At 41.8% G+C, this 27602-nt stretch overlaps 1 protein-coding gene across 45 annotated transcripts in view; it reads right to left on the bottom strand.

Moving 5' to 3' along the window:
• The window catches only part of LOC309343778 (uncharacterized protein), a 134181-nt gene that overhangs the window by 27900 nt on the left and 78679 nt on the right, over nucleotides 1-27602 (bottom strand). For 23 of the 45 annotated variants that reach the window (XR_014157400.1, XM_081865725.1, XM_081865706.1 and 20 more), the window contains exons 10-45: nucleotides 26569-26610; nucleotides 26160-26198; nucleotides 25395-25424; nucleotides 25171-25209; nucleotides 25051-25068; nucleotides 24223-24255; nucleotides 23789-23821; nucleotides 22596-22634; nucleotides 22335-22364; nucleotides 21808-21843; nucleotides 20461-20499; nucleotides 18376-18660; nucleotides 17845-17877; nucleotides 17500-17538; nucleotides 17207-17245; nucleotides 17048-17086; nucleotides 16872-16910; nucleotides 16724-16756; nucleotides 15234-15278; nucleotides 15033-15077; nucleotides 14156-14227; nucleotides 13943-13981; nucleotides 13393-13431; nucleotides 12328-12366; nucleotides 11907-11942; nucleotides 11066-11104; nucleotides 9991-10026; nucleotides 9242-9280; nucleotides 6491-6538; nucleotides 5827-5865; nucleotides 5297-5341; nucleotides 4326-4358; nucleotides 3386-3427; nucleotides 3213-3254; nucleotides 2018-2086; nucleotides 1038-1073 (exon numbers count right to left, since the gene is read on the bottom strand). Coding sequence is in view for 44 of the 45 variants with exons in the window: in XM_081865725.1 (XP_081721851.1) it covers nucleotides 1038-1073; nucleotides 2018-2086; nucleotides 3213-3254; nucleotides 3386-3427; nucleotides 4326-4358; nucleotides 5297-5341; nucleotides 5827-5865; nucleotides 6491-6538; nucleotides 9242-9280; nucleotides 9991-10026; nucleotides 11066-11104; nucleotides 11907-11942; nucleotides 12328-12366; nucleotides 13393-13431; nucleotides 13943-13981; nucleotides 14156-14227; nucleotides 15033-15077; nucleotides 15234-15278; nucleotides 16724-16756; nucleotides 16872-16910; nucleotides 17048-17086; nucleotides 17207-17245; nucleotides 17500-17538; nucleotides 17845-17877; nucleotides 18376-18660; nucleotides 20461-20499; nucleotides 21808-21843; nucleotides 22335-22364; nucleotides 22596-22634; nucleotides 23789-23821; nucleotides 24223-24255; nucleotides 25051-25068; nucleotides 25171-25209; nucleotides 25395-25424; nucleotides 26160-26198; nucleotides 26569-26610 (1668 nt within the window). In the remaining variant the exon portion in view is untranslated. Of the gene's footprint in view, nucleotides 1-1037; nucleotides 1074-2017; nucleotides 2087-3212; nucleotides 3255-3385; nucleotides 3428-4325; nucleotides 4359-5296; nucleotides 5342-5826; nucleotides 5866-6490; nucleotides 6539-9241; nucleotides 9281-9990; nucleotides 10027-11065; nucleotides 11105-11906; nucleotides 11943-12327; nucleotides 12367-13392; nucleotides 13432-13942; nucleotides 13982-14155; nucleotides 14228-15032; nucleotides 15078-15233; nucleotides 15279-16723; nucleotides 16757-16871; nucleotides 16911-17047; nucleotides 17087-17206; nucleotides 17246-17499; nucleotides 17539-17844; nucleotides 17878-18375; nucleotides 18661-20460; nucleotides 20500-21807; nucleotides 21844-22334; nucleotides 22365-22595; nucleotides 22635-23788; nucleotides 23822-24222; nucleotides 24256-25050; nucleotides 25069-25170; nucleotides 25210-25394; nucleotides 25425-26159; nucleotides 26199-26568; nucleotides 26611-26865; nucleotides 26917-27602 lie in introns of all 45 variants that reach the window. The other 22 variants (XM_081865738.1, XM_081865711.1, XM_081865747.1 and 19 more) reach the window with 22 other exon arrangements.

Genomic DNA, 27602 nt, shown 5'->3' with positions numbered 1-27602 from the left:
TGGTGCTGAACGCAAGCCATGTTTGCAAAGGAACAATCAGGAGCCTGGGGTCCAAATTGTTTGTTGGTAAGAGCAGGCTCCAGATTGTTCCTTTGCAAACATGGCTTGCATTCAGCGCTGCTTTGCACCTGGTGATATATGATGCTGGGGGACTGACAGATAGGTGGTTCCACCCACCTGTGAAAGGTAGACCATGAAGCGTTGGCCATAATTGAATCTGGACCATTGACCGAAAGGGGTTCCCTACCCCGATATATAGAGACACATTGTATAAAGTGAGTATAAATAATCCTAGAAGTTTTCAGGAAACATCCTCTTGTTTATTTGATGTGCTTATTTAGACTGATGTGCTTTTTCTTTGCCATTAAGAGATGTCTGGTTTGGGGGGGAAGCTCCCCTCCACTGCTGCAATTAGCAGCTCAGTGGACAATTATATGTATGTAGGTTTTAAGCAGGCAGTGCTGAGTCAATAAGGCTTTGTTTGACGAAGACCTGTCTGAAATAAGGCCCAAATCATTTCTTCCATTAACTACACCGTAGGGCTGCATTTAGCTCTCCTCATGCAGCCCAAACAACACTTCTTTTATTTTATTTGTAATTTGTTTATTGAGATTATTCAACTGAGTACAGTAACACACATATAACACAAACATTGAAACATAAACCTAAATATGTCTTTTGTGGGTGGAAGCAGGAGAAAGCTGAGTGTTATCAGAGAAAGGTTACATCATGTAAAAAGGTACGTTCAGAGATATGCATTAGTTAGACCAGCCACATGTTCCGAAATACCACAGGTACAGGTCACCCTGTTCCTTCTTGATTTGTAAATGTTATAACGCTCCACCAGTCTGCAGCGAGAGAGTCTTGCTTCTTCCTGCCTCTTGCTAGGCGCAAGCGTTGTGTTAGCTTCAAAGGTAAAGCTATTTCCTGCACTTTATTTTAACACCTCTACAGTACAAACAATTAATTTTGGCACTAGCAAATACAACAGGTGCTGAAGAGTCAAAATGAAGAAAATGGTGTCAGGCAGTTCTTACTTTTTCACTCCGAGCTGCTCTGATCAGAGCGCGAGCCTGCAGAGAGAGAGACAAGGGAAAGTTGTAATGTCTTGCTTTTATTTGAATGAACATCAAGCAAACTACTGTGTACCATACTAAGAGTTTGGTTAGCCACTTCGCAAAATATGATGTGGGTCACCTGAAGCTCAGAAAGAACTGCAGAGATATAGGTAAAGGTAAAGGGACCCCTGACCATTAGGTCCAGTCGTGACCGGCTCTGGGGTTGCGGTGCTCATCTCGCTTTACTGGCTGAGGGAGCCGGCATACAGCTTCCGGGTCATGTGGCCAGCATGACTAAGCCACTTCTGGTGAACCAGAGCAGCGCACGGAAACGCCGTTTACCTTCCCGCCAGAGCGGTACCTAGTTATCTACTTGCACTTTGACGTGCTTTCAAACTGCTAGGTTGGCAGGAGCCAGGGACCGAGCAACGGGAGCTCACCCCGTCGCGGGGGCAGAGATATAACAAGGGATCAAATTTTGAAAAAGCTCTTCTTGGATCTTCCCCATCTCTGAATGAGTGTTGGAGGACAAAGCCGATTAGGAGTTCTGCTCTCAACATAATATTTTATTCCAGTAATTCAGGCTGGGTGGGAGGAGCATAGAAAGAAATCAGTACTGGAGCATATCTTCCAATTATTTTTTTTTAAAAAAAATATTTGGATTGGCAGAGAAGATTGAACGGGATGGGCTTTCTACAGCAATCTCTACAATCTCCCTGAGCTGAATGTTAAAACAACAAACAAAAAGGATTTGAAAGATAGTGCAAAGGAGAATGGGAGGAAGCCAACACACACCACCTGGCTGGAAACATGCCACAGCTTTTCCTTCCATTGTCAGGGTGGTGGGTTCGAGTCCCATGTTGGGCAAAAGATTCCTGCATTGCAGGGGGTTGGACTAGAGGGATCCTTGTGATCCCTTCCAACTCTACAATTCCAGGATATATACAAGTAGCGCTTACTTTTTCACTCCGGGTCTTTCTGGTGAGAGCGCTTTGCACACTCCGTGCCTTTCTGATTACAGGTAGTGCCTTGGGAAGTAAGGAAAGAAAACATTAGTTTTAGATAACATTTATGCTTCTAGCTGAGAGGAGTGCTCCTCAACATTCCTACGTTCAGGGAACCTTTCCATATCACTGAGGAACACCTGCATTTTACAAAATATTGTTTTAGGTAGGCCTGCAGGGCCTCTGCATTACTCTGTATAAACCTAGCATACACCTTGAAACACACCCAACACTCTTGTCTGGAGTGCATTATAAGGGAGGATCAACAGCAGTGGGAAGGTTGACTTCCCTCCACTAGATGTGAAAGAGCTGGGTTCAAGTCTCTGTAGTTACGAAGCTCACCGCATTTCTCTTTCTCAACTTAACAGCTCAAAAGACTGGTATATTTTGCCACACAAACTGGCCAATTCACCCATGAGTGTTCAGGCTCCACAATAAAGTTGGCGCCATCTATTAGTGAGGTCTTTCTACTTACAGAGCACATCCTCAGGAAGAGCGTATTGTACAAATATGTATATTTGCATATAAAAAATGAAACATACAACATCAAAGACGAGAGAGAGAGAGAGAGAGATGTAATATAAAATTATGGAATAACTGTTTTTTTCTTTTCTATTTGGCTGAAAGTTCTGCTTTATTATCATTTGGTAAAACTAGCAAGGACCAGCTAAAACTGCCTTGGCCTGATGCCATTACTATATCTCTTGCAGGAAAACATGAACTTCTGGGATGAAGGCTTGGACTATACAGAGATGACAAATATACAAGTCAAATAAAAATTATAATAATATCACATTAGGAAAAGTGCCTAGGTACACAACACCACAGAGAATACCATGGGTAGCTAGAACCAGGCAGTTTACAAATACCACACTCACACCATGACCCAACATGAAGGGTCAATAATGTATGACTAAAACTCTCTGCTAATGTACATGAACCCGTGTGCAGTTATCTACTTCCTGAAACAGTTTTTGAAAGCATTTATTCTCTTGACCTCAAAGCTGGCAAAGAATCCTGCATCCTGTTGATACAGCTACATATATTTATACAATTTCAAGAGCATATGAGCCAGTGCTGCCAATAAAATCCAATCCTGCTGACTCTTTTAAGAGTTAAAACTGAGATTATGGTAACAGGTAGTGCTTACTCGTTTTTCCTGAATCTTTCTGACGAAAGCTGTGAATGCCTCCTGTAAGGGGAAAACATAAACCCAAGTTAGCAGATGCTGAATGAATCCCTCTGTGGCTTTGTTTGCACAAATATGCTCTTTAGAAGCATATTTGGAGCAAATCCAACATGTGGAAACCAAAGAGTACTTACTTGAGCTGCAACGTCCCTTCTGCCTCTACAGTTTGCTGAGCTCTGTCGAGATAAGTGGCATAGAATGAAATGAAAACAGGAAGCTTTTTTATTTTTTTTAAATTAAAACGATGCCCACTCGATTTGTGAGCCATGAAAGTGGAAGCTGAACTCAGCCCTCCAGCCAGGTCCCTGACATTCCTCTGAAATGTGCAATGGTCCAAATGCAATAGATCGATGGAAATTGCTAGCGCCACAACTGTGCAATTGTGCAGCAGCCTCGTGATATAATAAGGAAAGCCAGCCAGCTTTCTCTCATACCTGGAAGGCTATAGAAAATTTTTGGTGTTAGGTTCCATTTAGTAGTGCAGCCATATCAAGATATGAATTATCACTTCCTTCATGGGCTGCATTTTGAAACAGCCTGTAACAGTTGCCTACTCTAGAATATTTGTTAGTCAAGTCTTAGGTTCCTGAGCATGAGCGATGATTATAGGGTTCAAATCTGAGAGTCATATTCTTCCGATTCAAAGGATAATGTGTGGCCCCCTAATTCAACTTAAAGGCAAAGGGACCCCTGACCATTAGGTCCAGTCGTGGCCGACTCTGGTGTTGCGGTGCTTATCTCGCTTTATTGGCCGAGGGAGCCGGCGTACAGCTTCCGGGTCATGTGGCCAGCATGACTAAGCCGCTTCTGGCGAACCAGAGCAGTGCACGGAAACGCCGTTTACCTACTTTATTTATCTACTTGCACTTTGACGTGCTTTCGAACTGATAGGTTGGCAGGAGCAGGGACCAAGCAACGGGTGCTCACCCCGTTGTGGGGATTCGAACCGCCGACCTTCTGATTGGCAAGTCCTAGGCTCTGTGGTTTAACCCACAGCGCCACCCGTGTCAGGCAATGCCTAAACTGATATTTTAAAATATTACAAATGAAAAATATTTATTTTTTTACTCTTACCACAGCTTTTCCTCCATAAGTAGAGGCATCACCCTGCAGAGGGGGAAATAGTAAATTGTTATATATTTTATATATTTTGAAAAACAGAACCAAGAGACTAATTTGTGATATCTAAATATAAGGTGTTCGTCCCCGTCCCCCGCCTCGCCCAAAGCGATGCTAGGAATGCATCAATAGTACTAACTGAAATGGTTTAGCATCCCCTCCTCCAGGGAATTTTAAGGAACTGTAGTTCTTTAAGGGTTTAATGGGCTTTAGTGGATAACTGTCAGTACTTTCATGAAACAGGATTCCGTGGTGGAAACCACCAAGATATATAGGTAGAAAAGTGATAAAAGTGTACATCATCAACAGACCTAGGAATGTTTGTCAATCTGAAATGTGCCACTAGGGGATGCTGTTCGTTAAAATGTGAGAGAAAGTAGAAGACAGCCATTTTTATATCAGATTCCATGTGGGTTTTAAAAGTTGAAGTACAGATATTAGAAACACAAAGAGTTGTGAAAATGGCTTTCCCTAGTCAAATGTCTTATTTTCTCCTGCCTTTCCTTTAGCCCAGCGAATTAATCATGAAAAAAGCACTAATTTCATCCTGTATAATCATTTTGTGCAAATGTAATGCACTGCAAGACAAATGTAATGTCTTACCAGCTTTTTAAAATTCTAGTTTCAGTTGTATCACCTTATAATATCGAAAATACTGTTTGAAGAATGTGAAGTAGAAGATTTCAGACAAAAATAACATTCATGCTTATGATTTATTTATTTTTTAAATGAGTTGAGTTCAGCAAAGTAGAAAAGGTAATTGAGCAAGATGACTATGCTTAAAAAAAAACTTTGAAGGTGGGGGGGAAACTGTGAGAGTATCCCTTTAGGATTTCATTTCAGAAACAAGTGAAATGTTATCTCCTGGGGATAATCAGCACATCACATGCCAAGTGTAAGGTGCAACGCAGAAGGGCTACTCTTACCTGATCGCAAATGATATTGCCGTAACGTCCACCAGTCTGCGATCCCTGCCAAAAAGTAAAATAAGGAACCCAATTATTTACCATGAGAAAAACTGCATAAATATCATGGGTTAAGGAGCCTGGAACTGAAGGCTGCACACCAAGGAACACCAGAGGTTTGTTGCCGGCTCTGTCACTGGGGGAGATGGGGGGGGGCACTGTCCCATGTCTTGCATGTTGTGTGTGTGATGTGTGTCCCTCCATGTTTGGGTACATGTAGATGGTCATCACCAGCCCAGTTCCTGAACTGATGGGGCACCGGCAGTATTTACTGGAAGTATATGGGCATCTGTTGGTTTTCATGACTTCTTTGCATCTTCTACCTGTGTATATTTTTCCTGTCCTTCAGGGCTGAGCGTGCCTTTTTCCTTGGCAAAGCAGAAGTGTATCTCTAGTTCCAACCTAAGTATAGGCTTGATATCCCCGTCTCTCTGCAGACGATACCATGGAATAATCTGCACATATGCTATAATATTAAAACAATGTTTTACCTGTCCGTACTGACTGCTGCCACCACCAAATGATCCACCCTGTACAGAAAAAAATATGTCTTATTTAACAAAGGATTAGCTTAGCCTATCTGCACAAAGCTACTTCCTCTATTTGGGAGCAGAAATAAGCAGAGATACTTATTTGCATTTTATTTTCCGGATCTCTGTGTATACTTTGCACATTAGCAAGTGTTATTGGTATTATTAATTATCCACCCTTCACCCTAAGGCCCCAGGGATGTTTACAATATTTTTAAAAAATCAATATGAAAACACAGTATTAAAAACAGTGTGTAAAACAACTTAAATAAGGTGGACTCTGAAAATAGACATCTCAAGTGTCAAGGGATATATATATACAAAGCATTAAAGAAAGAAAAAAATCACTTGATCTTTAGAGACCCTTCTGAGTATCTTTATTGAGGTGTTCAATAAATTTATTACCGACAGGGGGAAAATATATCTGAAGGTTGTAATATCTCTTAGACATGCTATGTTTGTTATTTCCTAACCTGTCAGTTTTGATATTTATTAACTGGTTCTACAGAGGCTGAACTTTGTTATTATTTCATATTTTGGTCTCTCTGTAATGGATGGTTGACAAAAGATTAGATTGATTGAGTGACCAAGCCCTCTATCATGTGTATTTTTAAAGTGTTTTTACCTTTCCATATTGGGTACTGCTGCTGCTGCTACTGCCGTATGTTCCACCCTGCAGAGGATACAGTTTTTTATTATTGTTATTTTTTTAAAAAAACAGATTTTTCTGCTGAGATACCAGCTTGATTTAATACATCTGCACCAGCCCTGCAATAATATGGTCTCTGGAAGAGGCACTAGGATAGAGTGGATCTCCCTCTCTGAGGACAGAGAAAGAGAGAGAGATCTACACTTGGAGAGGAAGATCTCACCCCAGGTCCCCTGCCCAGAACCATGGTTATCTTCATAGCCCTAACCTCATTGATGTTAGGTCAGAACTGCCATAATGACAGAGGAGAAAGAGAGCGTGCCAAGAACAGATCAGGAGAAAGCCCCCAGTCTGCGTTTCATGTGCTCCAGTCCGGAGCACAAAAGCTCAGGAGTTCTAGGAACTGAGCCTCAAGGCAACAGAAGAGATTGAGTATGACCATGGTTGGATACTACCCAGATCAGAACCACTGACATTAATGGATTAGGATTCATTTACTGGTAGGTCCATTGATTTCACCGGGCCTACTTTAGTTGGCTACATCCCATAGATTTCTGGTGGACTTTTCTCATGCTTAAGGTGGGTTATAGGTAAAGGTAAAGGGACCCCTGAGCATTAGGTCCAGTCGTGACCGACTCTGAGGTTGCGGCGCTCATCTCGCTTTATTGGCCAAGGGAGCTGGCGTACAGCTTCCGGGTCATGTGGCCAGCATGACTAAGCCGCTTCTGGAGAACCAGAGCAGCGCACGGAAACACTGTTTACCTTCCCACCGGAACGGTACCTGCTTGCACTTTGACATGCTTTTGAACTGCTAGGTTGGCAGGAGCTGGGACCAAGCAACAGGAGCTCACCCCGTCGCGGGGATTCGAACCACCGACCTTCTGATTGGCAAGTCCTAGGCTCTGTGGTTTAACCCACAGCGCCACCCGCTTCCCGGTGGGTTATAGTTTGCTCTAAATTAAGGTAACCAGGGTTTTTCCAATGAATCTGGGGACACTTTTCAACTTCCTACTAAATATTTCCTACCATTTCCTAAATATTTCCTACTAAATAGATTGATTTTGTCGGGGACTGATTTGTAAATCTGGGGACTGTCCCCGGGAAATGGGGACGTCTGGTAACCTTACTCTAAATAACTTGGTCTGGGTCACCTTCCTTGAATGCATCTTACAGTCATGGATTCCGAAAATCCTCAGCCTTTCCTCGTTCCCTGACATGCCCCCCCCAAAAAAAACCAGGGAAGTAACTATGCCAGCCCACCACTGTATTTCTGCCCTTGCAGAGCTATGTAATCTGCTGAATTGTAACTGGAAATCAGTAAATTAAAACAGGCAAACGAGAACAGGGCAGAGGAGGAGGGCATGGGCACAGTTCTGCTTTCGCACAACCTGCCAGGGCATTAGATGAGCTGGTTGGTCCACCTTTGTTTCTCTGTCTACCCCACCTTTAAAACCTACAGCTTATGAGTCTGTACACACCACACATTCACCCTCACCACCACAGTCCTTGGAAATGTAGTTTGTTAAGGGAGCTGGGAATTGCAGGTCTGTGAAACTATCCAGAATTGTTGAGGCAGGGGGTGTTTTACATGTATGGTGGGTACGCAGCCTAAGAACCCCACAGTAGTGTTTGATGCGAACTATAACCCTGTGTGTGTGTGTGTGTGTGTGTGTGTAGACAGATATAAAACACAGTCACAAACAATGAAAGACCACAGACAGACACAGAGTCCTGTTCTCCAACCAGCATTCAAAGTGAATGGATGTCTTCTAGGGGGTGACACAGCATCCCACATTTATCCTGTGTACACAATCTAAGCTACAGGGGTACCTCGGGATGTGAATGGGATCCGTTCTGGAGCCCTGTTTGCATCCTGAATAGAATGTAAGACGTGACTGTGCGTGCGCGGGTTACGTTTTGCTGCTTCCACGCATGCATGTGACATCATTTTGAGTGTCTGCGCGAAACCCGGAAGTAGCGCGCTCCGTTACTTCCGGGTTGCCGTGGAGCGCAACCCGAAAGCATTCAACCTGAAGCACATTCAACCCAAGGTATGACTATACTTTCTATATTCAGAAGCAGGTTAAAAAAAAAACCCTTATGTAGACAGATAGATAAATGATAGATAGATGATAGATAGATAGATGATAGATAGATGATAGATAGATAGATAGATAGATAGATAGATAGATAGATGATAGATAATAGATGATAGATGATAGATGATAGATAGATAGATAGATAGATAGATAGGTGATAGATAGATGATAGATAGATGATAGATAGATAGATAGGTGATAGATAGATGATAGATAGATGATAGATAGATAGATAGATAGATAGATAGATAGATAGATAGATAGATAGATAGATAGGTGATAGATGATAGATGATAGATAGATAGATAGATAGATAGATAGATAGATAGATAGATAGGTGATAGATAATAGATGATAGATGATAGATAGATAGATAGATAGATAGGTGATAGATGATAGATGATAGATAGATAGATAGATAGATAGATAGATAGATAGATAGATAGATAGATAGATAGGTGATAGATAATAGATGATAGATGATAGATAGATAGATAGATAGATAGATAGATAGATAGATAGATAGATAGATAGGTGATAGATAATAGATGATAGATAGATAGATAGATAGATAGATAGATAGATAGATAGATAGATAGGTGATAGATAGATGATAGATAGAAATTACCTGTCCAAATTGGCTGCTGCCACCACCGTATGACCCACCCTGTACAGGAAACATTTATTGTAAGAGGGTTACTTGAATATATCTGCCCAGTTACTTCCCCCCCAATTTTTTAATTAGTTTTCCAAATTTAAAACAGACATATCAATAAACATAAAAAATAAAACAACAAGCAAACAAACAAACATATATCCTAACTGTAAAAGATCCAATTTTGTTAACATTGTTAAGTGACTTCCTTGAATCCTCCTAGCTGAGTTTCTACATAAATCATTGTAGCTGTTTTCCAAAACTAATTTCATATATAATTTACATAGTCCTTAACATCTTACTTTCTTTTCATTTTAACTTTTATCTATAGTATTCTACAACATCACATATTTAAATCCTAGGCCAATTTGGTACTCGCAAGTAATTCTATTTAAGTTATCTTAACATATTTAACTAAATAATCTTTAATTTTTTTTCCATTCCTCTTGATACTCCTCCTCCTTTTGGTGGCAGACTCTTCCAGTCAGGTCGGCTAGCTCCCAAAAATCCACCATCTTCATCTGCCATTCCTCCACTGTTGGTACTTCTATCTCACTCTTATTTTATTTTCTATGTTTGTGTGTGCTGGCGTGTAGCCCTCAGAAGACTGCTCAGAAGGAAATGCAGCCCTCAGGCTGAAAAAGCCCCCCACCCGTGTATACTGTTTATTACTAGCACGTATATTATATACTCTATAAATGGTATATTACAAGTGTTTTTACCTGTCCAAATTGGTTGCTGCTGCCATATGATCCACTCTGCAGAGAAAACATTTATTTTAGAAGGATTACTTTAATATATATGCACAAGCCTACTTTCTATATATTGTTTCTAAGGCTGGAAAAATAAAAAATAGAAGGTCCTAAAGGAGGAGATCAGGATACTATCATAAACACAACAGGAAATGGAAATACACCAGGGAGTGGAATTTGAACATATGGAAATGGGCATGAACTAAAGGATATATAATAAGAAAAAAAAATAGGGAATATTAGCCCAGTATGTGATCACAGTGGAGAGATTTTTAAATGGACATGGACAGAAGAATTTACCCAATATGGAGTAATGGTAGTGGGAATTAAGGGAGGTAAAGTCAAAAGAAATAATATGGTTGGCATTTATCAATAATAACAATCTCGGACTTTTCGTGGGGAAAAGAAATGAATGATTTCTGACACCTTGACTTAAAAGAAATATTGTTTAACAGAAAGCGGAGAAGACGGATGTTAGCATGGATGGAACATTTTAAATAATCCACTTTTTATGCCCTCACGATGAAAAAGGTTCCCCACACCTGGCGTATACTGTCTGTTACTAGTACATATATACTCTTTAACCTGCATATTAAAGGCTCTGAGTCTTCTTCCCTTGGGGATTCCCCGTCTAGTTCCTTCCACCATTTCTCTGTGTTCATCAAATCTATGACATCTGGCATGTGGCCCTCGGAAGGCTGCCCAGAAGGGAAGGTGGCCCTCAAGACTGAAAAAGTTTCCCCACAACTAGGATATGCTATTAAAAGTCTTTCTACCTGTCCAAATTTGCTGCCGTATGAGCCACTCTGCAGAGAAAACATTCGTTACAGAAGGATTACTTTAAGATATCTGCACAAAGATACTTTCTATATTATTTTTAATTTTATTTCCTCTCTCTGTGTGTGCTGGCGTGTGGCCCTCAGAAGGCTTCCCAGATGAGAATGTGGCCCCGGGGTGAAAACATTTCCACACATCTAGAGTAGACTGTCTATTACTAGCATATATATTATATACTCTATAAACTGTCTATTAAAAGTGCTTTTACCTGTCCGTATTGGTTGCTGCCACCACCGTATGATCCACTCTGCAGAGAAAACATTTATTACAGAAGGATTACTTTAATATATCCACACCAAACTATTTTCTCAATTATTTTAAATTTTATTTCTTGTATCTCTGCTGGTTTCACAAGAGCCTGCTAGTCAATACCACACAGTTCAAAGATGGCGTTAACTCTTTATTAGCTAAAACACAACCTCCACAGATTCGGCTGAATGTCAGGCCTAATGAGCAGAGCAGCTCATTCCCAGTGGTCTTACTACATGAATAATCAGCTTCCAAGACTGAAGGTCCCTGCCTCTCCATAGCCATCTAAGTACCATCCCCTCCAAAGCTTTGCCCAAGCAATCTGAGACTGTGCCTACATGGAGCAAACCTCTCCGCTGCCCTTTTCATGCCTCTTCTGGCTCAGGGGGACGGGAGTTTGTCGCAGCAGGAGAGGGAGACAACCATGCCTCTTCACCAGCTGAACTCATCTCTACCTCTTGGCTTTCCTCCTCTCCTGCTTCCGCTCCTATTTCTGAACTTCCCTCTACCACAGCCTCTTCCTGCTCACTAAATCCTGTTACCTCCTCATCTTCCAACGCCTCCTCCTCCCAGTCTTCTCCCTCTGACTACTCTTTGTCATCCCATCACCAATCCCCGGGCTCTGAGTCTTCTTCCTTGGGGGTTTCCCGGGTAGTTCCTCCCACTATTCCTCTGTGTTCATCAAATCTAGGACATCTGGCATGTGGCCATCGGAAGGTTGCCCAGAATGGAAGGTGGCCCTCAAGACTGAAAAAGGTTCCCAACAACTAGGATATGCTGTCTATTAAAAGTCTTTTTACCTGTCCAAATTTGTTGCCGCTGCCGTATGAGCCACTCTGCAGAGAAAACATTCGTTATAGAAGGATTACTTTAAGATATCTGCACAAAGATACTTTCTATATTATTTTTAATGTTATTTCCTAAATTTCTGTGGGCTGGTGTGTGGCCCTCAGAAGGCTTCCCAGATGAGAATGTGGACCCCGGGCTGAAAATGTTTCCCCACGCCTAGAGTAGACTGTCTAATACTAGCATATATATTATATTCTCTATAAAATGTCTATTAAAAGTGCTTTTACCTGTCCATATTGGTTGCTGCCACCACCGTAGGATCCACTCTGCAGAGAAAACATTTATTACAGAAGGGTTACTTTAATATATCCACACCAAACTATTTTCTCTATTATTTTAAATTTTACCTGTCCGTATTGCTTTAAATTTTACCTGTCCGTATTGGTTGCTGCCACCACCGTAGGATCCACTCTGCAGAGAAAAAAATTGTTACAGAAGGATTAATTTAATATATCTGCACAAAGCTACTTTCTGGACCTGGACCTGCAACCCTGCAGTCACAAGCACATTAGGAACACAGAAGTCCATGGAGGAACAGGTCAATTCTGTGGCCAGGGCAGCTGTCTACCAGCTCCATCTGGTACGCTGACTGAGACCCCACTTGCCCTCAGACTGTTTGACGGGTGCATGGTGCATGATTTGGTTATCTCCCGCTTGGACCACTGCAATACACTCTACGTGGGGCCTACCTTTGAAGATGACTCAGAAACTACAACTAATCCAGAATGTGGTAGCTAGACTGGTGATTGGGAGTGGCCACCAGGACCAGGACCGTAACACCAGCCCTAAAACATCTACATTGGCTCCCAGTGTGTTTCCGAGCACAGTTCAGAGTGTTGGTGCTGACCTTTAAAGCCCTAAATGGCCTCGGCCCAGTATACCCGAAGGAGCATCTCCACCCCCACCCTCCAGCCCAGAAACTGAGGTCCTCCTCCGAGGGTCTTCTGGTGGGTACCTCACTGTGAGAAGTGAAGTTACAGGGAACCAGGCAGAGGGCCTTCTCAGCAAGTGGTGCCCTTCCTGTGGAACACCCTCCCACCAGATGTCAAGGAGATAACGAACTACACAACTTTTAGAAGACACCTGAAGGCAGCCCTGTATCAGGAAAGTTTTAATGTTTGATGTTTTATTATGTTATAATATGTACTGGAAACTGCCCAGAATGGCTGGGAAAACCCAGGAGGATGGGCTGGGTATAAATACTAAAATTATTTATTTATTAAATTATTATTATTATTATTATTATTATTATTATTATTATTATTATTATTTCTATTTCATTTTTACTTTTACTTCCCATATCTCTATGTGCTCTCAGAATGCTCCCCAGATGAGAATGTGGCCCTGAGGCTGAAAAATGTCCCCTACACCTAGAGTATACTATTACTAGCACATATATTAGATAAACTATAAACTGTACATTAAAAGTGGCTTTACCTGTCCAAATTGGTTGCTGCCACCACCGTATGATCCACTCTGCAGAGAAAACATGTATTACTACAAAAGGATTACTTTAACATATCTGCACCAAACGACTTTCTATTTTATTTTTTAGATCTCTGCGTGCTGGCATGTGGCCCTCGGTAGGCTGCCCAGAAGTGATTGTGGCCCTCAGTATGAAAAAGATTCCTCACATCTGGCATACAGTATGATCATGTCTTACACGCATTTAACTTGTGTGATTTCAACCTTGCACGGTTGAAGGCCGGCTGCCTGAAACCACACAGATTAAATGCATGGAAGGTGAGGAGCTTAAAAGCTCTATTTGCACTGTGCTTTCCTGGCGCAGAAAGAACTTTTAATCTCTCTTCCTTACTTATCAGGCTCTGGCATGCTCTCGCAAGATCTCAGGGAAACTTGGACAGTCCCATGAAAGCATCCCAGAGCCTGGAAAGCAGGGCAGAGAGCTTAAAAGCCTTGCTTGTATACTATGACTCCCATATATTGCACATATTATATATGCTATATATGAAAAAGGTATTTTTACCTGTCCGTATTGGCTGTTGCTGCTGCCATATGAGCCAACCTATACAAATAATAATAATAATAATAATAATAATAATAATAATAATAATTGCAAAACAGATTTGGTGGCCACTTTAAAATCTCTTAAGTAAGTTACTTTCTATATTTAGAAGCAAAAATGGAATAAAACTTTTTAGGAAATCCATCAGTTTTATTACACATTGAAAGCTTTTACCTGTCCATATTGGCTGCTGCTGCTTCCGCTGCTGCTTCCGCTGCTGCCGCTATATGATCCACTTTGTCCGCGCTATGGAGAAAATATGCATTACTTTGAAGTATTCAAAATATTACATTAGCAACTATTCCTGCTTAGACCCACTAAATGACACACAGGTGCTTCTGAAAGCGCACATTCCTACAATTCCTGCAGGGAGCCAGATGGCAGTACAGTCATACCTTGGAAGTCAAACGGAATCCGTTCCGGAAGTCCGTGCAACTTCCAAAACATTCAGAAACCAAACCTAGGCTTCTGATTGGCTGCAGGAAGCTCCTGCAGCCAATCGGAAGCTGTGGAAGTGCCGTCAGATGTTTGGCTTCCAAAAATAGTTCACAAACCAGAACAGGTCACTTCCGGATTTGCGGCGTTCAGGAGCCAAAACGTTCAAGAACTAAGCTGTTTGAAAACCAAGGTATGACTGTACTGGATAAGCTTTCAGTGGAAGTGAATTATGTGGAGCGAGGGCACTTGTGTTTGCCTATGCATAATTTGTTTGCTTAGAAAAGAAAAGTCTTCAAAAGCTGCCAGGGATTGCCTGGGGTCACATAGTTAGGAAGAGGTCCCATATTAAGGAAAAAGGGACTGAGTAACTCTTGAAATGGGGCATTCGAGAGCAGAAACTCCCTGCTTTTCACACTGAAAATGCTTAACTGTGGACATTTGGTGTAGCTATAGCCTGGCATGCTCTGGTCCATGGGGTCACGAAGAGTCGGACACGACTAAATGACTAAACAACAACAACAACAACAACAACAATAGCACACTCCCATCCACAGACACCTTGCTTGTGGTTTCACCTGTTAGTGTAAGATCATAGAAGGCATAGAAATTTTACCTGTGGACAGTTGCTACTGCTGGTTATTTTACCGGTATAACCATCCTGGAAGGAAAAAAATAATACATTTTTAAGGCACTCTGGTTTACTTAAACTATTGCTAAAGTAATGCATAATATGCTATCAGTTAAAGATCCAACTTCAAAAGCCAGCAGGGAAGTTGGCACTTTATAGCCAAATATCTTAAACTAAGGGACATACCAGTCCACAAGGATTATAGTTGCCTCCTTGGGAATATGAACCACCCTGTGGAAAGTTGGAAGGGAGGAAAAAACAACAGTTACTTCATATATATATATATATATATATATATATATATATATATATATTCCATAAATCAAGGTACATTCAGTCTAGGAAAGAATATAATTAGGGCTGGGGAACCTCTGGACCAAGGGCCCAAAGTGGAAGAAAATGAGGGTGGGAGAAGGAAATGACATCACGTGATTGGCAGGGGGAGGAATTTTGCTTAAAAAATGGCCTCAGGCACCATTTGAAGAGACCTGGTGGGCCAAATAAAGCCCATGGTCCAAAGGTTCTTCCCCAGTACTGCTAAAAGAGAAGTGAAATGATTTTCCAGTTGGAAATAAGTTGGTACAGTGGTACCTCGGGTTAAGTACTTACCGTATTTTTCGCCCTATAGGACGCACTTTTCCCCCTCCAAAAATGAAGGGGAAATGTGTGTGCGTCCTATGGGGTGAATGCAGGCTTTCGCTGAATCCTTGAGAGCGAGAGGGGTCGGTGCGCACCGATCCCTCTCGCTCTCCAGGCTTCAGGAAGCTATCTGCAAGCTGTGGGAGCCCGCGGGAGTTCCTCCCGGGCTCCCACCCTTGTGCAGCGCTGCCTGCACCCCGAAGCCCCGGTGTGCTGAGCAGTCGCGCCGGGGCTTCGGGTAGCTCTGCGCAAGCCGTGGGAGGGCTTCCTCGGCTTGCGGAGAGCAGCCTGTTCTGGGGGCTGGGGTTGGGGGAAGCTCGGGCTTCCCCCGCCCCAGCCTAGCGCCTTGGGGGGGGGAATAATTCCCCCCCCCGCTATTTCCCCCCCAAAAAACTAGGTGCGTCTTATGGGCTGGTGTGCCCTATGGGGCGAAAAATACGGTAATTCATTCCGGAGGTCCGTACTTAACCTGAAACTGTTCTTGACCTGAAGCACCACTTTAACTAATGGGGCCTCCCACTGCCGCTGCGCCACTGGAGCACGATTTCTCTTCTCATCCTGAAGAAAAGTTCTTAACCCAAGGTACTATTTCTGGCTTAGCGGAGTATGTAACCTGAAGCATATGTAACCCGAGGTACCAATGTACTCTCTAAATATAAAATGAGCAACGGCTGCACACTTAATTGAAACAATCAGTCGTGATGTCCGTGAGAATGTGTGCTCTCCTTCCAGGAGGTGGAGTGCTGGAAACTGTTACATGGACCCATCATGGTCTGTGCAGGCATAAACCATACAGATGTGCCCTTTTGCATTGTTATCGGCTTTTGTACAGGGAGCAGCAGCTGTGTACAATTGGGTCCTTCATGTTTAGGGATGGGGAACCTGTGCCCATTGGACTCCAACTCCCATCAGCCTCAGACAGTGCAGCCTATAATCAGCAATGCAGTCCAGTTTAGACTTGTAGTCCAAGGCCCACAGGTGACCCAAATGTGTGCTAGACCATAATGCCAATGGGGAAGACACACTATGCAATTTACCTGTTTGCTTCCAGTTTGCTGGGATGAGCCGCCCTACAAGGGAAAGGAGGAAAAACAGTCTTTACTTGTGAAAGTGGACCTTTTCAAATACCAGATGATGCAATATTTATTATGACTATTATTATTATTAAGTTAAAAGCAGCTCTACCTGGCTACTCCCGTAAGTTTGTTGGGATGATGATCCGCCCTACAAGGGAAAGAAGGAACAAAAACAGTATTTTCTCGCAAACTGGGAGCTTTTCAAATACCAAATGATGCAGTATTATTGTTAATAATACTAATACTTAGTCCATAATAATATAGGAAGGTTCAAAACAGTTCTACCTGGCTACTTCCGTAAGATTGTTGAGACGAGGATCCACCCTACAATGGAAACAATACAAAAACCAGTGTTTTCTTGGAAACAGGGAAATGGCAAATGATGCAGTATTAATTTTTTTAGCAAAATGGGTTAAAATGTAGGGAAATGAAGAGTTGCTTTACCTGGGAACTTCCATAAGTTTGCTGGGATGATGATCCACCCTGAAAAGCAGATAATTTAAAACGCTGTATATTGTCAGAATATATATAAAAAAAGATTGGCAGCTTTAACACCAACAAAAATATGAAAGATTTGCAAAGGGAGTAAACGAGGACTGTATCCTGTATATAGTCACGTTACGCTATATCGTTACGCAACGAGGAGGCAAGCAACAAAGAATAATATAGAATTTTATGATAAATTAGAATCATTAAAAACGCCACATGAAGGATTATTTTCAGTAGGAATCCTTTACCTGGATACTTCCAGAACTTTGCTGAGATGATGATCCACCCTGTGGGAGAAATAATTAATAAAAACATTAATTTTGTTAAGTGTGGACCTGCGTCTACACTACTTTCGGTACAGTAGGGTGGGGTGCTAGCTTCCCCCACTGTAGGGGTCCCAAGTACATTAATGTGGTATTTCTCTCTGTACCACCCTTTTTAAATATGGAGACCAAATTAGTCGGCGGGAAGCAAGACCAGGAGACTAAATCCCAATACAAAATTACAGCTGCTGAGTCAGGGAAAAGGTTTCACAATATTAAGATCCATGCTGGACACGAGCCTTCAAAGAATTCAGAGCAGAGGAATCTTACCGGTTTGCAAGGATTGCCGTCAGTTGTATAGCCCTAAGAGAAAATTATGAACATTAATATTAATCATCCTCCTCAAAAACAAAACATACTTCTGGTGCACATTTATTTCGATCTTCGAATCCATTGGTCGAGAAGAGATTGTGTCAATTGATTAAACTACTAACTGGGCATTAATTATCAAGCTGACAAAGACTTAATAGACAGACAAATACGGTCTGCACAGATATATCAGCTATGCTTTTTACAATTGCTATGGATTCTTCAACCAGTATTTATTTGCGTGCAAAGGCTCCGTTCCCTAGTGGATAAAAAACACACGGACACGAGTATTTAGGTTTATGGGTTCAAATAGGCCACAACTTTATTGGTTACAGATGTGAGCGGCTTGGCTTACGTATTGGGTAAAGCCAGACTATATTTTGACTCCTGCCCATCTGCAGGGAGTCCATCTAAGGCTAAACCACCAATAGGGGGAGTCCTATGACTTATATCAAATAGGGGTAATTCTTACCCATTTGTGGCAATTCTTACCTGGCTGCAGATGCTACCTCCAGCTTTAGAAGAGGATCCACTGCCCATGACCGAACTCGAGGATCCGCTGCTCACGACCGAACTCGAGGATCCACTGCCAACAGAACCAGGAGATCCACTGCCTCCAAAAGTAATAGAGACCCCGCTGTTGCCAACTGAAGTCGAGGATCCACTGCCGCCAGCTGAATTAGGGTATCTGCCGCCACCAACTGAGCCGGGGGATCCACTGCCGCCGAATGTCACAGAGACTCCACTGCCACCAACCGAAGTAGAGGATCCACTCAGCTAAAGCCCATACACACAAAGAACCTTGTCAGCATTAAAGAACGCCATCACCTGTACTTTTCAACCTGAAATCTGTTATCTTGGGGAGGAACCCTTTCTGAGGTAAATCAATAGGAATAGCATAAAGATGGACCATTCCCAGTGTCGACACCCCACCTACGCAGCAGTCTCCCAAAGGAAATCAGGCAGGTCCCCTTTTTACCTGCATTCAATAAAACCCATGTAAAACTTCCCTTATTTATCCAGGCTCTGGCCAAATTTTTACGCTGCTGGTTTTAAATGCTGCCTGTAGTGTGTTACAGAGCTGCTTTGAATTGGTTTTTAAGTAATGTTGTTATTATTCTGAGCTGCTCTTTACACCCTTTGGGGAGGAAGGGCAAATTATAAATCTGAATGAATGAATGAATGAATGAAGATTTGCAAAAGGTATGGCCATGGAAATTATAAGGCAAGGGGGGGGGTAATTTCCAACTGCTGAAGAGAGTATTTCCTCCATATTTTAAGGCTACAGGAATAATTAAACAAATAACATTTGCTTCGTATTTTAAGACTAAAGGAAATGTTTTGGAAAACCATAGTGTGTCATGAAATTATTGTGTTCAGAAAACATTAATGTTTGCCATTTTTGCTCTGATCCAGGCAGGGACAAGACTCAAGACAACCGATTTCTGCATTTAAAAATGTGCTGTTGTTCTAATTATTATTGATTTCTTACCCACCCTTCACCATAATGTCCAAGGGTGGGTTAAAACTATACGAACACATAATATTAAACCATTTCTGTAGTGAGATGTGCTGCAAAAAGGGTTCCTCTCGCTGATGCAACTGCAGGTGCAAATCCCTCTTAAAAACTTAGGTAACTGAGCAATATATGACTGGCTTAAATAATCAAAATAAAAACCGAGCGCACTTAGGAACCGCTTGCAGGGAGCACACACAACTTGCTGTCAAGAACTCAGCTGGCACAAAGCATGGTTCTTTTAAAAGAAAGTTCTGTGGATGTATCCCAAGAACCGTGCATGGATGCATGGGTGGAAATCTTGTGCATTAGATTTCTGTGACGAGGGAACGGTAACATGGGAGGATTGCACAAAGAGCTCCTTCAAATGCCTGCTCTGCCCCTCCCGGAAACTGGGACAAAACTTGCATGGGAAGGATGAACTGCATCATTGTGGGTCCCTCCCAGGTGCATTTGGGTTTCTGACATTACCAGAGCAGCATGGCTGTAGGAACTATCCAGCTGCAGTTCTTCTACACCACTATAATAACAATCATCTAAGAACTCCTAGTGAAACCAGTAGGAATTATGCATGGCTACAGTGGTACCTCAGGTTAAGAACTTACCGTATTTTTTGCTCTATAAGACTCACTTTTTCCCTCCTAAAAAGTAAGGGGAAATGCGTGTGCGTCTTATGGAGCGAGTGCAGGCTGCACAGCTATCTCAGAAGCCAGAACAGCAAGAGGGATTGCTGCTTTCGCTGGGCAGCGATCCCTCTTGCTGTTCTGGCTTCTGGGATTCAGAATATTTTTTTTCTTGTTTTCCTCCTCCAAAAACTAGGTGCGTCTTATGGTCTAGTGCGTCTTATAGAGCGAAAAATACGGTAATTCGTTCTGGAGGTCTGTTCTTAACCTGAAAGTGTTCTTAACCTGAGGTACCACTTTAGCTAATGGGGCCTCCCGCCGCCTCCGCACAATTTCTGTTCTCATCCTGAAGCAAAGTTCTTAACCCGAGGTACTATTTCTGGGTGAGTGGAGTCTGTAACCTGAAGCGTCTGTAACCCGAGGTGCCACTGTATTTACCTTAGAGCCATAGGAACTGCCTCCCTGTGACTGTATACTCTGTTAAAAACAACAACACAAAACAGATATTTTGGTCACCTTGCTGTGTAGAAAAAATGGCAGGCAATGCTTCAACAGCTGCAGCAGAGAGAGGAAGAAAGGAAGTAGGGTTTTCCACTGGCTGCCTTTGGCTCTTTCTCAACTGTTATCTACTAGAAGCAACCATTCCATTAGTCCACAGAGCAGAAGAAGGGAAGCAGGACCACTCCACCAGCTCTGCTACGAAACCATCTTAATATTGCTTCTCTTCCTATTTCCATCCTGCCTGGCCTTCACTCTTAACTTTAAGAACTGGTGCCTGACTTTGCTTCCTGCCCCCTTCCTTCTAATTTGGTTTTTAATTTTTTAAAAAAAAATGCATACAAAAAATGTGGATTTCCATGCTATTTTTTTTTTTTAAAGTTTGTGGAATGTCTTCATGCAGTTAAAAAAATAATAATCACAGTGTTATACAGGAATTGGGTGAAAAGTGACACGGGCTGGAAATAAACTAATCTGTCAAACACTTATTGGAAATACTTAGAGCAGGTTTGGGAACTGTTGGCCCTCCAGATTTTGTTGGACTACAATTCCCATCAGTTGCAGAATGGCCCAGAATGATGAGAGCTGTAGTTCAGCAACAGCTGGAGGACCCAAGGTCCCCATGACCTGTACTAGAAGCTCTAGACAAGCAGAAGATTCCTACCTGCACATTATTATTATTATTATTATTATTATTATTATTATTATTAATTTATTTGTACCCCACTCATCTGACTAGGTTACCCCAGCCAGTTTGGGTGGCTATTAACAAATACAAAAGCATAAAAACATTTGAATAGCAATTCCATTCATTGTCAGAAGAGTTGTAATTTCACATATAATGGTACAGGCTAATACACAACACAGCCATATCATGTACTGCGACTTGTGATTTCACGTTCTGATCGTGTTCTCCTTTCATTGCTGTATTTGTTGCCTTGGAACTGGTCTCAAGGCCTTAAATGCTTTGGCAAAATGTTTTGCTAGCTGTAGCTTTGCTCCATGTATGCTAAATCTCTTTGCTAGCATGATTAAAGGTAAAGGTAAAGGGACCCCTGACCATTAGGTCCAGTCGTGGATGTCTCTGGGGTTACAGTGCTCATCTCGCTTTACTGGCCGAGTGAGCCGGCGTACAGCTTCCAGATCATGTCGCCAGCATGACTAAGCCGCTTCTGGCGAACCAGAGCAGCGCATGGAAACGCCGTTTACCTTCCTGCCGGAGCGGTACCTATTTATCTACTTGCACTTTGACATGCTTTCAATATGCAGCCATATGAATGTGTTTACCATTTTACAGGCTTGGCTGTTGTAGGAGGATGAGGTCTGTGAAGTAGAAAAAGAAAGAAATTACTTCCTGAATTAACACAACTAATATGCTAACATGCAGAAAAATTCAGCATCCGTTAAAAGTTATCTGATGGGCATAGGGTTACTTAAAGACCAAACAAATCATTTCTTTGGAAAAATAAATAGTGAAATAGTTAGGAGACAGGGAGTTTATGCATAGTACAGATTACTATCTGTAATAATTTACATTTTTGTGGAATTTCCTCAGTACTGATATATAACTGCAGACACATATACACTGGTCTTTTCTTTTCTTTTCTTTTCTTTTCTTTTCTTTTCTTTTCTTTTCTTTTCTTTTCTTTTCTTTTCTTTTCTTTTCTTTTCTTTTACAAATGCTTGGTCCTTAAAGCAGTTATTGGAAGTTTGATGCATTATTGGTTGTTCAGGTAGTCTTCCTTCCAAACTTATTTCTTGGACGGAAGGCCAACGTTAGTTAGTATCCAACTCAGAGGTGAAACAGCACTTACCTTATCACAAACTCGCCCAGGTTGTCCACTCTAATTGGGAGGAAATAGAAGCCATTGTAAAACAAATATTTCAAATGCAATATAGCACCATGTTAGAATAAAATCCTGCACGCATTACAGTCAAGACTGTTTGTTAAGCACATTTCTGATCTCGAATATAAACGCTAATTGGTTTTGTGATGCAAAGTGAACATTACCGAGAAACACAACTGTTATCATTTTTGCCACTTAGAGGATTTAGTGCAGCTACACTATAATTACCTGGATGGTTATTCGGATGTCATCTTGGGGTTTTGAGCCCTGTGGGGGAGAAGATGATAATAATAATAAAAACAACAGCAACAATTTTGCAATCAAAGTGCAGGCAGCAGAATGTCCTATAGCTACAAAGATTTCCCTAGATGACAATTTTTATTAAAATGTAATTTAATAACAGAGGGCATATAACAGCCGCGAACTAGTTGCATGTCACACTTGCCCAGGTGACAAGCTGGATGGGAAAAATAAATATTTGTTGCATGAACAATCGGCGATCTCCCTCTCATAAACCAAAGCAAGTTGCCACAACAATGATCTGTACTGTTATAAAAGCATAAGGGCAAGTGCAATTATATAATTAAAGAGATATAAAGATATAATCGCAACTACATTTTCTTAGAAAGAGGATATAACGCATCTGAACTCTGCTTAAAGCAAGGAGTATTCTATAGCAATTTGCGTGCTTGAAAACTCACTTGCTTTCACTGAAGCTAAATTCTGATGTGTGTGAGAGAGATCGGGTCTGTTCCCACACATGGTTTGCACCATATCTTTATAAATTGACTTTTACAGGTCAGAATCCAGCACGCTCTGGGTAACCAGCTTGACTAAACCACTGTGTTGCTGGAGGTTGGTGTCTTTTAAGAAATAGAAGTCTGACATTCCTTGGCTATTTTGGGTCCTCTTTACAAGCTTTTAGGCTATGTTGTTGTATTTTGATTTTACAGATGGGAAAGTGAGGCTGAGAGATGATGATTGTTAACTTTGGATGGGCAAATATCTCTATTTTGGTCTTTCTTCATTTCTCATTTGACCACATTCCTCCACCAGATTGCAACGTTTATTTATTTATTTTGCTGCGTATTATTTCTTCAGCAGTCAAGAGAGGAAGTTTACAGCTCTCATCTATGAGGCGTGGAGTTTGCTGAATATTCTTTCAATCCTGAATTTACTAATTCTTCACAATCTTAAAAAAAATAATTATGCAGCCATTGCAACAGCACATGCTGGTTCCATGGCCCCTGAGTTGTTAGCAATTTAGACTGTAGCTCAGGTGTTTGGCACATATTTCCACAGTACTCTGTGAAAGCATCCTCAGTAACACAGGATAATCTGCCAGTGCAAACAAGGACCAGAATCAAGCTGTTAATTGTTACAGAGAAGCCTATAGATGGCAAAGAAAAATTAAAACGTACCTGGGCCTTGATTTTGTCCCCATATATAGTGCTCTGCAAAGGAACCGGAAACTAATTAGTTCAGCATAGAGGAGTACCTGCCTTCTTGAAATACTTGCTAACTTTGTGTGTACTCCATTCTTACAAGTGATATCCCTTGTGCTGCATTGTTATTAATATTTGCTGGATAATATCCTGCTTCTACATCCTGAACCCTGTGTCATCATTACACTGAAGTGGAGTGTTCTAAGAAGCTAGCGGTTCAAAACAATAAACCTAATCCTCTCCCCTCGCTTCATTCATATATATTTTTGCATCATAGTGCTCATCTACATTTCCTCTCGCCCCACAGCTCTCCATCCCTGTGGGGAAAAGCACTCTTTAGTGCTCAGTTGAGCAAATGGCAAATCCCTTAGGGTGAGGGTTCCTGCACCAAGCAGAGTAGAAGTGCTTACCTGAATGTGTTTGTATTTAGAGTTGGCCAGTTGCTAAAAAGGAATCAGAAACCATTTTATTTGTACTGTGTATGCACACATCACATCATTATTCTCATAGTCATGACTTTGTGCTGTGATAATGATTAGGAAGAGAGGCTGGAAGAATGTTTCTTCTGTCAAAACAAACCAGCTGATAATTAGGGCATGCTCAAAAGGGAATAAACCCAAAGCTGTTTCACGGAAATAAAAATGAATTGTTTATAAAGACTTCTAGGCATAACGATGAAATGAGAGTGTCCAGCAAAAAAAAAGTAAGCGATGCTTTATTTGAAAGCGGACCCCAAAGTTGTTCAGGAATGAACAGTGCAATCTTATGCGTGATTCATCAGAGGAAAGCCCCACTGAATTTAATCTTGCTGAAGAAGCAGCTAAACAAATTAACAAAGTAGGGTTTTTTTGCAGGGGGCATTTCATGAAAAGCAAAGCAGGAGTACAACATAGGGTTGGCATACGTCCCGAATTTCCCAGACACAGCTGGGATTCAGCTGTCAGAAGCTGTGTCTGGGTGGAAATTGCTGAAATGTCCAGGAAAATCTGGACATAAGGCAAGAAGCGTAGATTTTGTCGGAAGTGTAGGTTTTGGCAAATTTTCTTATAAATTGCTCAAAAGCGTCTTCTTTAAACAAATAGATTTTGCAGAAAAATAATAATTAGAAATTCTAGTACAAATATGTTGTAGTTCCACAGGTACCCATGCCTAAATATCACTTCCAGAAATAATTCCAGGAACGGAAGAATTCTTGCATTGAATTAGCTTAAGAGCAAGAAAAATGAAAATATTCTTACCGACGGGTATGTGTTGCGCTATGAAAACAACAGAAATACAAACAATTAGCCATTCCCAAATAACTTTCCCCACATTAATAAAAACCTCAAAGCACAAAATTATATTTTAAAAGAGCTTACTTCGGGTGGGTAGGGCTGGCTGGGAGCATACACTATGACCTGCCAAAAAGTAATAATAATCAAATGACAAGTTAAATTGGGTTGATTTCAAAAGACATTTCCTGTTCTGCCTCAGGTGGCAAAACATCTTGAGCCATCCCTACTGAGGACAGCATGGCTGCACCAATCTTCATCCCAGCTGTTGCTTAAATCAGTAGGAAATTAGTTCAGAAAGAGATACATACCTTCCCTTGGTTTGAAACAGTTGAAACGGACTGTAAGGAAAACAGAAAGCAAACATTGAATACTTTTTGTTCCCTTGTGCTCAGCTGACTGGGCTGGAAGCATCAGGGAGTACTAGGAGAGGATTAGGGAACAGTTTTCCACTGAAGGGCCACAGTCCCTTCTGGGCATTATTTCAGGGGCCGCATGGTAGTGGTGGGCAGAGCCAGAGGTAAATGGGGATTTTAGCTTTCTATAGCAGGCTAGCTTCTACACACACACACACCCTCTATCCTCCATCCATCCAAGCAGGCAAGCAAGCAAGCAAGCAGCACATTTGGTCCCCAGCTTTGAGGTCCCTCATCCTTGCCCTGGTACTTCCTTTCTAGAAGGCCTGTTCCACATTTTGGGACCCTTTTGACACAGCAGTACTAGTTGATTGCTTTGGCCTGCGAGGGCTCCAATTGGAGAACAGCCTTTAGCAAAGGTGTCATGGGCTTTGAAGACACTCGAACTCAGGACAAAAGGGAGAAACGTGGAAAGAGGAAGGCATGCTTGGCAAACCCTCACTGTGATCAACTCCCGCCCGGAAACCTATGTCCCCACTGTGGAAGGATGTGTGGATCCAGAACTGGCCTCCACAATCACTTACAGACTCACTGTTAAAACCTTGTTTATGGAAGACAACCTTACTTGGCTATGATTGATTGCAGAAGAAGAAGAAGAAGAAGAAGAAGAAGAAGAAGAAGAAGAAGAAGACGACGACTAGTTGATTGCTAGTTCCTCACCTGTCCGTAGGAAGTGCCACTACCGTAGCTTACACCAGGCTGCATAAAAAAGAAACCTCAGTTACTTCTTTATAAAAGCCACGCATTTCAACAAATTGCTACGTTAAGAAATTAAACCCATTTGCCATGGTAAGTTTAAAGAGAGATGGCAAGAATTCAGGAAAACGGTGTTGATTAAGGGACATTCTGTTGCCGATTAACCTTTAATTTAAATATGTAGATCTTGGGGAAATCCTTGTTGGTGGTTGGGAGAATCTAATTCAGATTTCAGACACCCAAATGAGCTAAAGACACAATGTGGAGGTTTTCACTTGCACGACTATTCACTCGTTGCTTACGACACAAACCATCCATCACATATCTAACCGTGACAATAAACTTCTATGAGGTAAAGAAGGAGAATGCTTACATCGTAGCAGCCAAACTTGTTGTAGATATTAGCAGTGGCACCCTGTATGGGGAAAAAACAGAGAACTGATATGATTCTTTGTCTTGGTCTGCTGTTAAATGGAATTTAATGGTATACAGTAATATGGGTTCTGATGGCTGAGGACAATTGAAGTGGATGCAGCCGGGCGTGGGGGGTGGGGGTGGGAGGTTTAATATATACAGAATACAGAACTCCCACAAAGGCTGCCTAGATTTTCAACTACAATAATAGCACAGGGACAAGGTTTTAAATGAGAACAGAAAAATGTCTGCTTACCGCAAGGCATCCTCCCCCTTTCTTTACACCTCCTTGGTACACTATAACTCCCTGTAAAGGAAGTAAGGATGGGTTATTTCTTTGTCAAAGATTTTATTCAATGCAGGCGTAGAAAACTGCAGTGCCTTCATCGCAATCCATCCGGTTTGGAGGGGATGGAGAAGCTTGCTTGAGAGTACAGCTGCTGTCCTTGGGAGCGACATGTGTAATCTGCAAAGACCCTGGAAACTGTCTTGGTGTAAAAGGGAGAATGAAACCCACTGGATGCTTCAAGTGTCTTCCTTGCTTTTGATACAGGTGAAGGACAAGAAGAGCTTTCATTTCCCCCTGTTCAGTCTTCATCCTCTTGCTCTAAATGACTAATTCACAACCAGGGCAAAGTGACAAGGGGATGCTGCTGCCTGCTGGTGTCTTGGAAATAATGGATGCTTCCAGGTGGGGACTTAATTTGCAAACACGTTGTTGGTATTTTTCAGTGTATCAGATTTTCTCCAGAAAGGGTAAATCTAGATTAAATTGGGGTGGATGGGGGTTGGCATTTTGATGTCTTGGTGGGTACCAGCTTGGGGACCTCAGTCTAAAATATTCTTAACTGGCCACAGAAGGGGTTGTACAGGTGAGAAAGAGAAAAGGTCCAGAAGCAGGCTCCCTCACATTTATCCATTAAAAGCCCAAACTGCGGAGTCTAACGAAGCAAATACCTTTGGGACAGAAATAGCTTTGCGTGCCGTTAAGAC

The sequence above is a fragment of the Podarcis erhardii genome (assembly GCF_964252035.2).
Source record: "Podarcis erhardii genome assembly, chromosome: 6".
Taxonomy (NCBI): domain Eukaryota; kingdom Metazoa; phylum Chordata; class Lepidosauria; order Squamata; family Lacertidae; genus Podarcis; species Podarcis erhardii.
The sequence above is the reverse complement of the archived record's forward strand: the minus strand, read 5'-3'. Positions and strand labels throughout refer to the sequence as shown.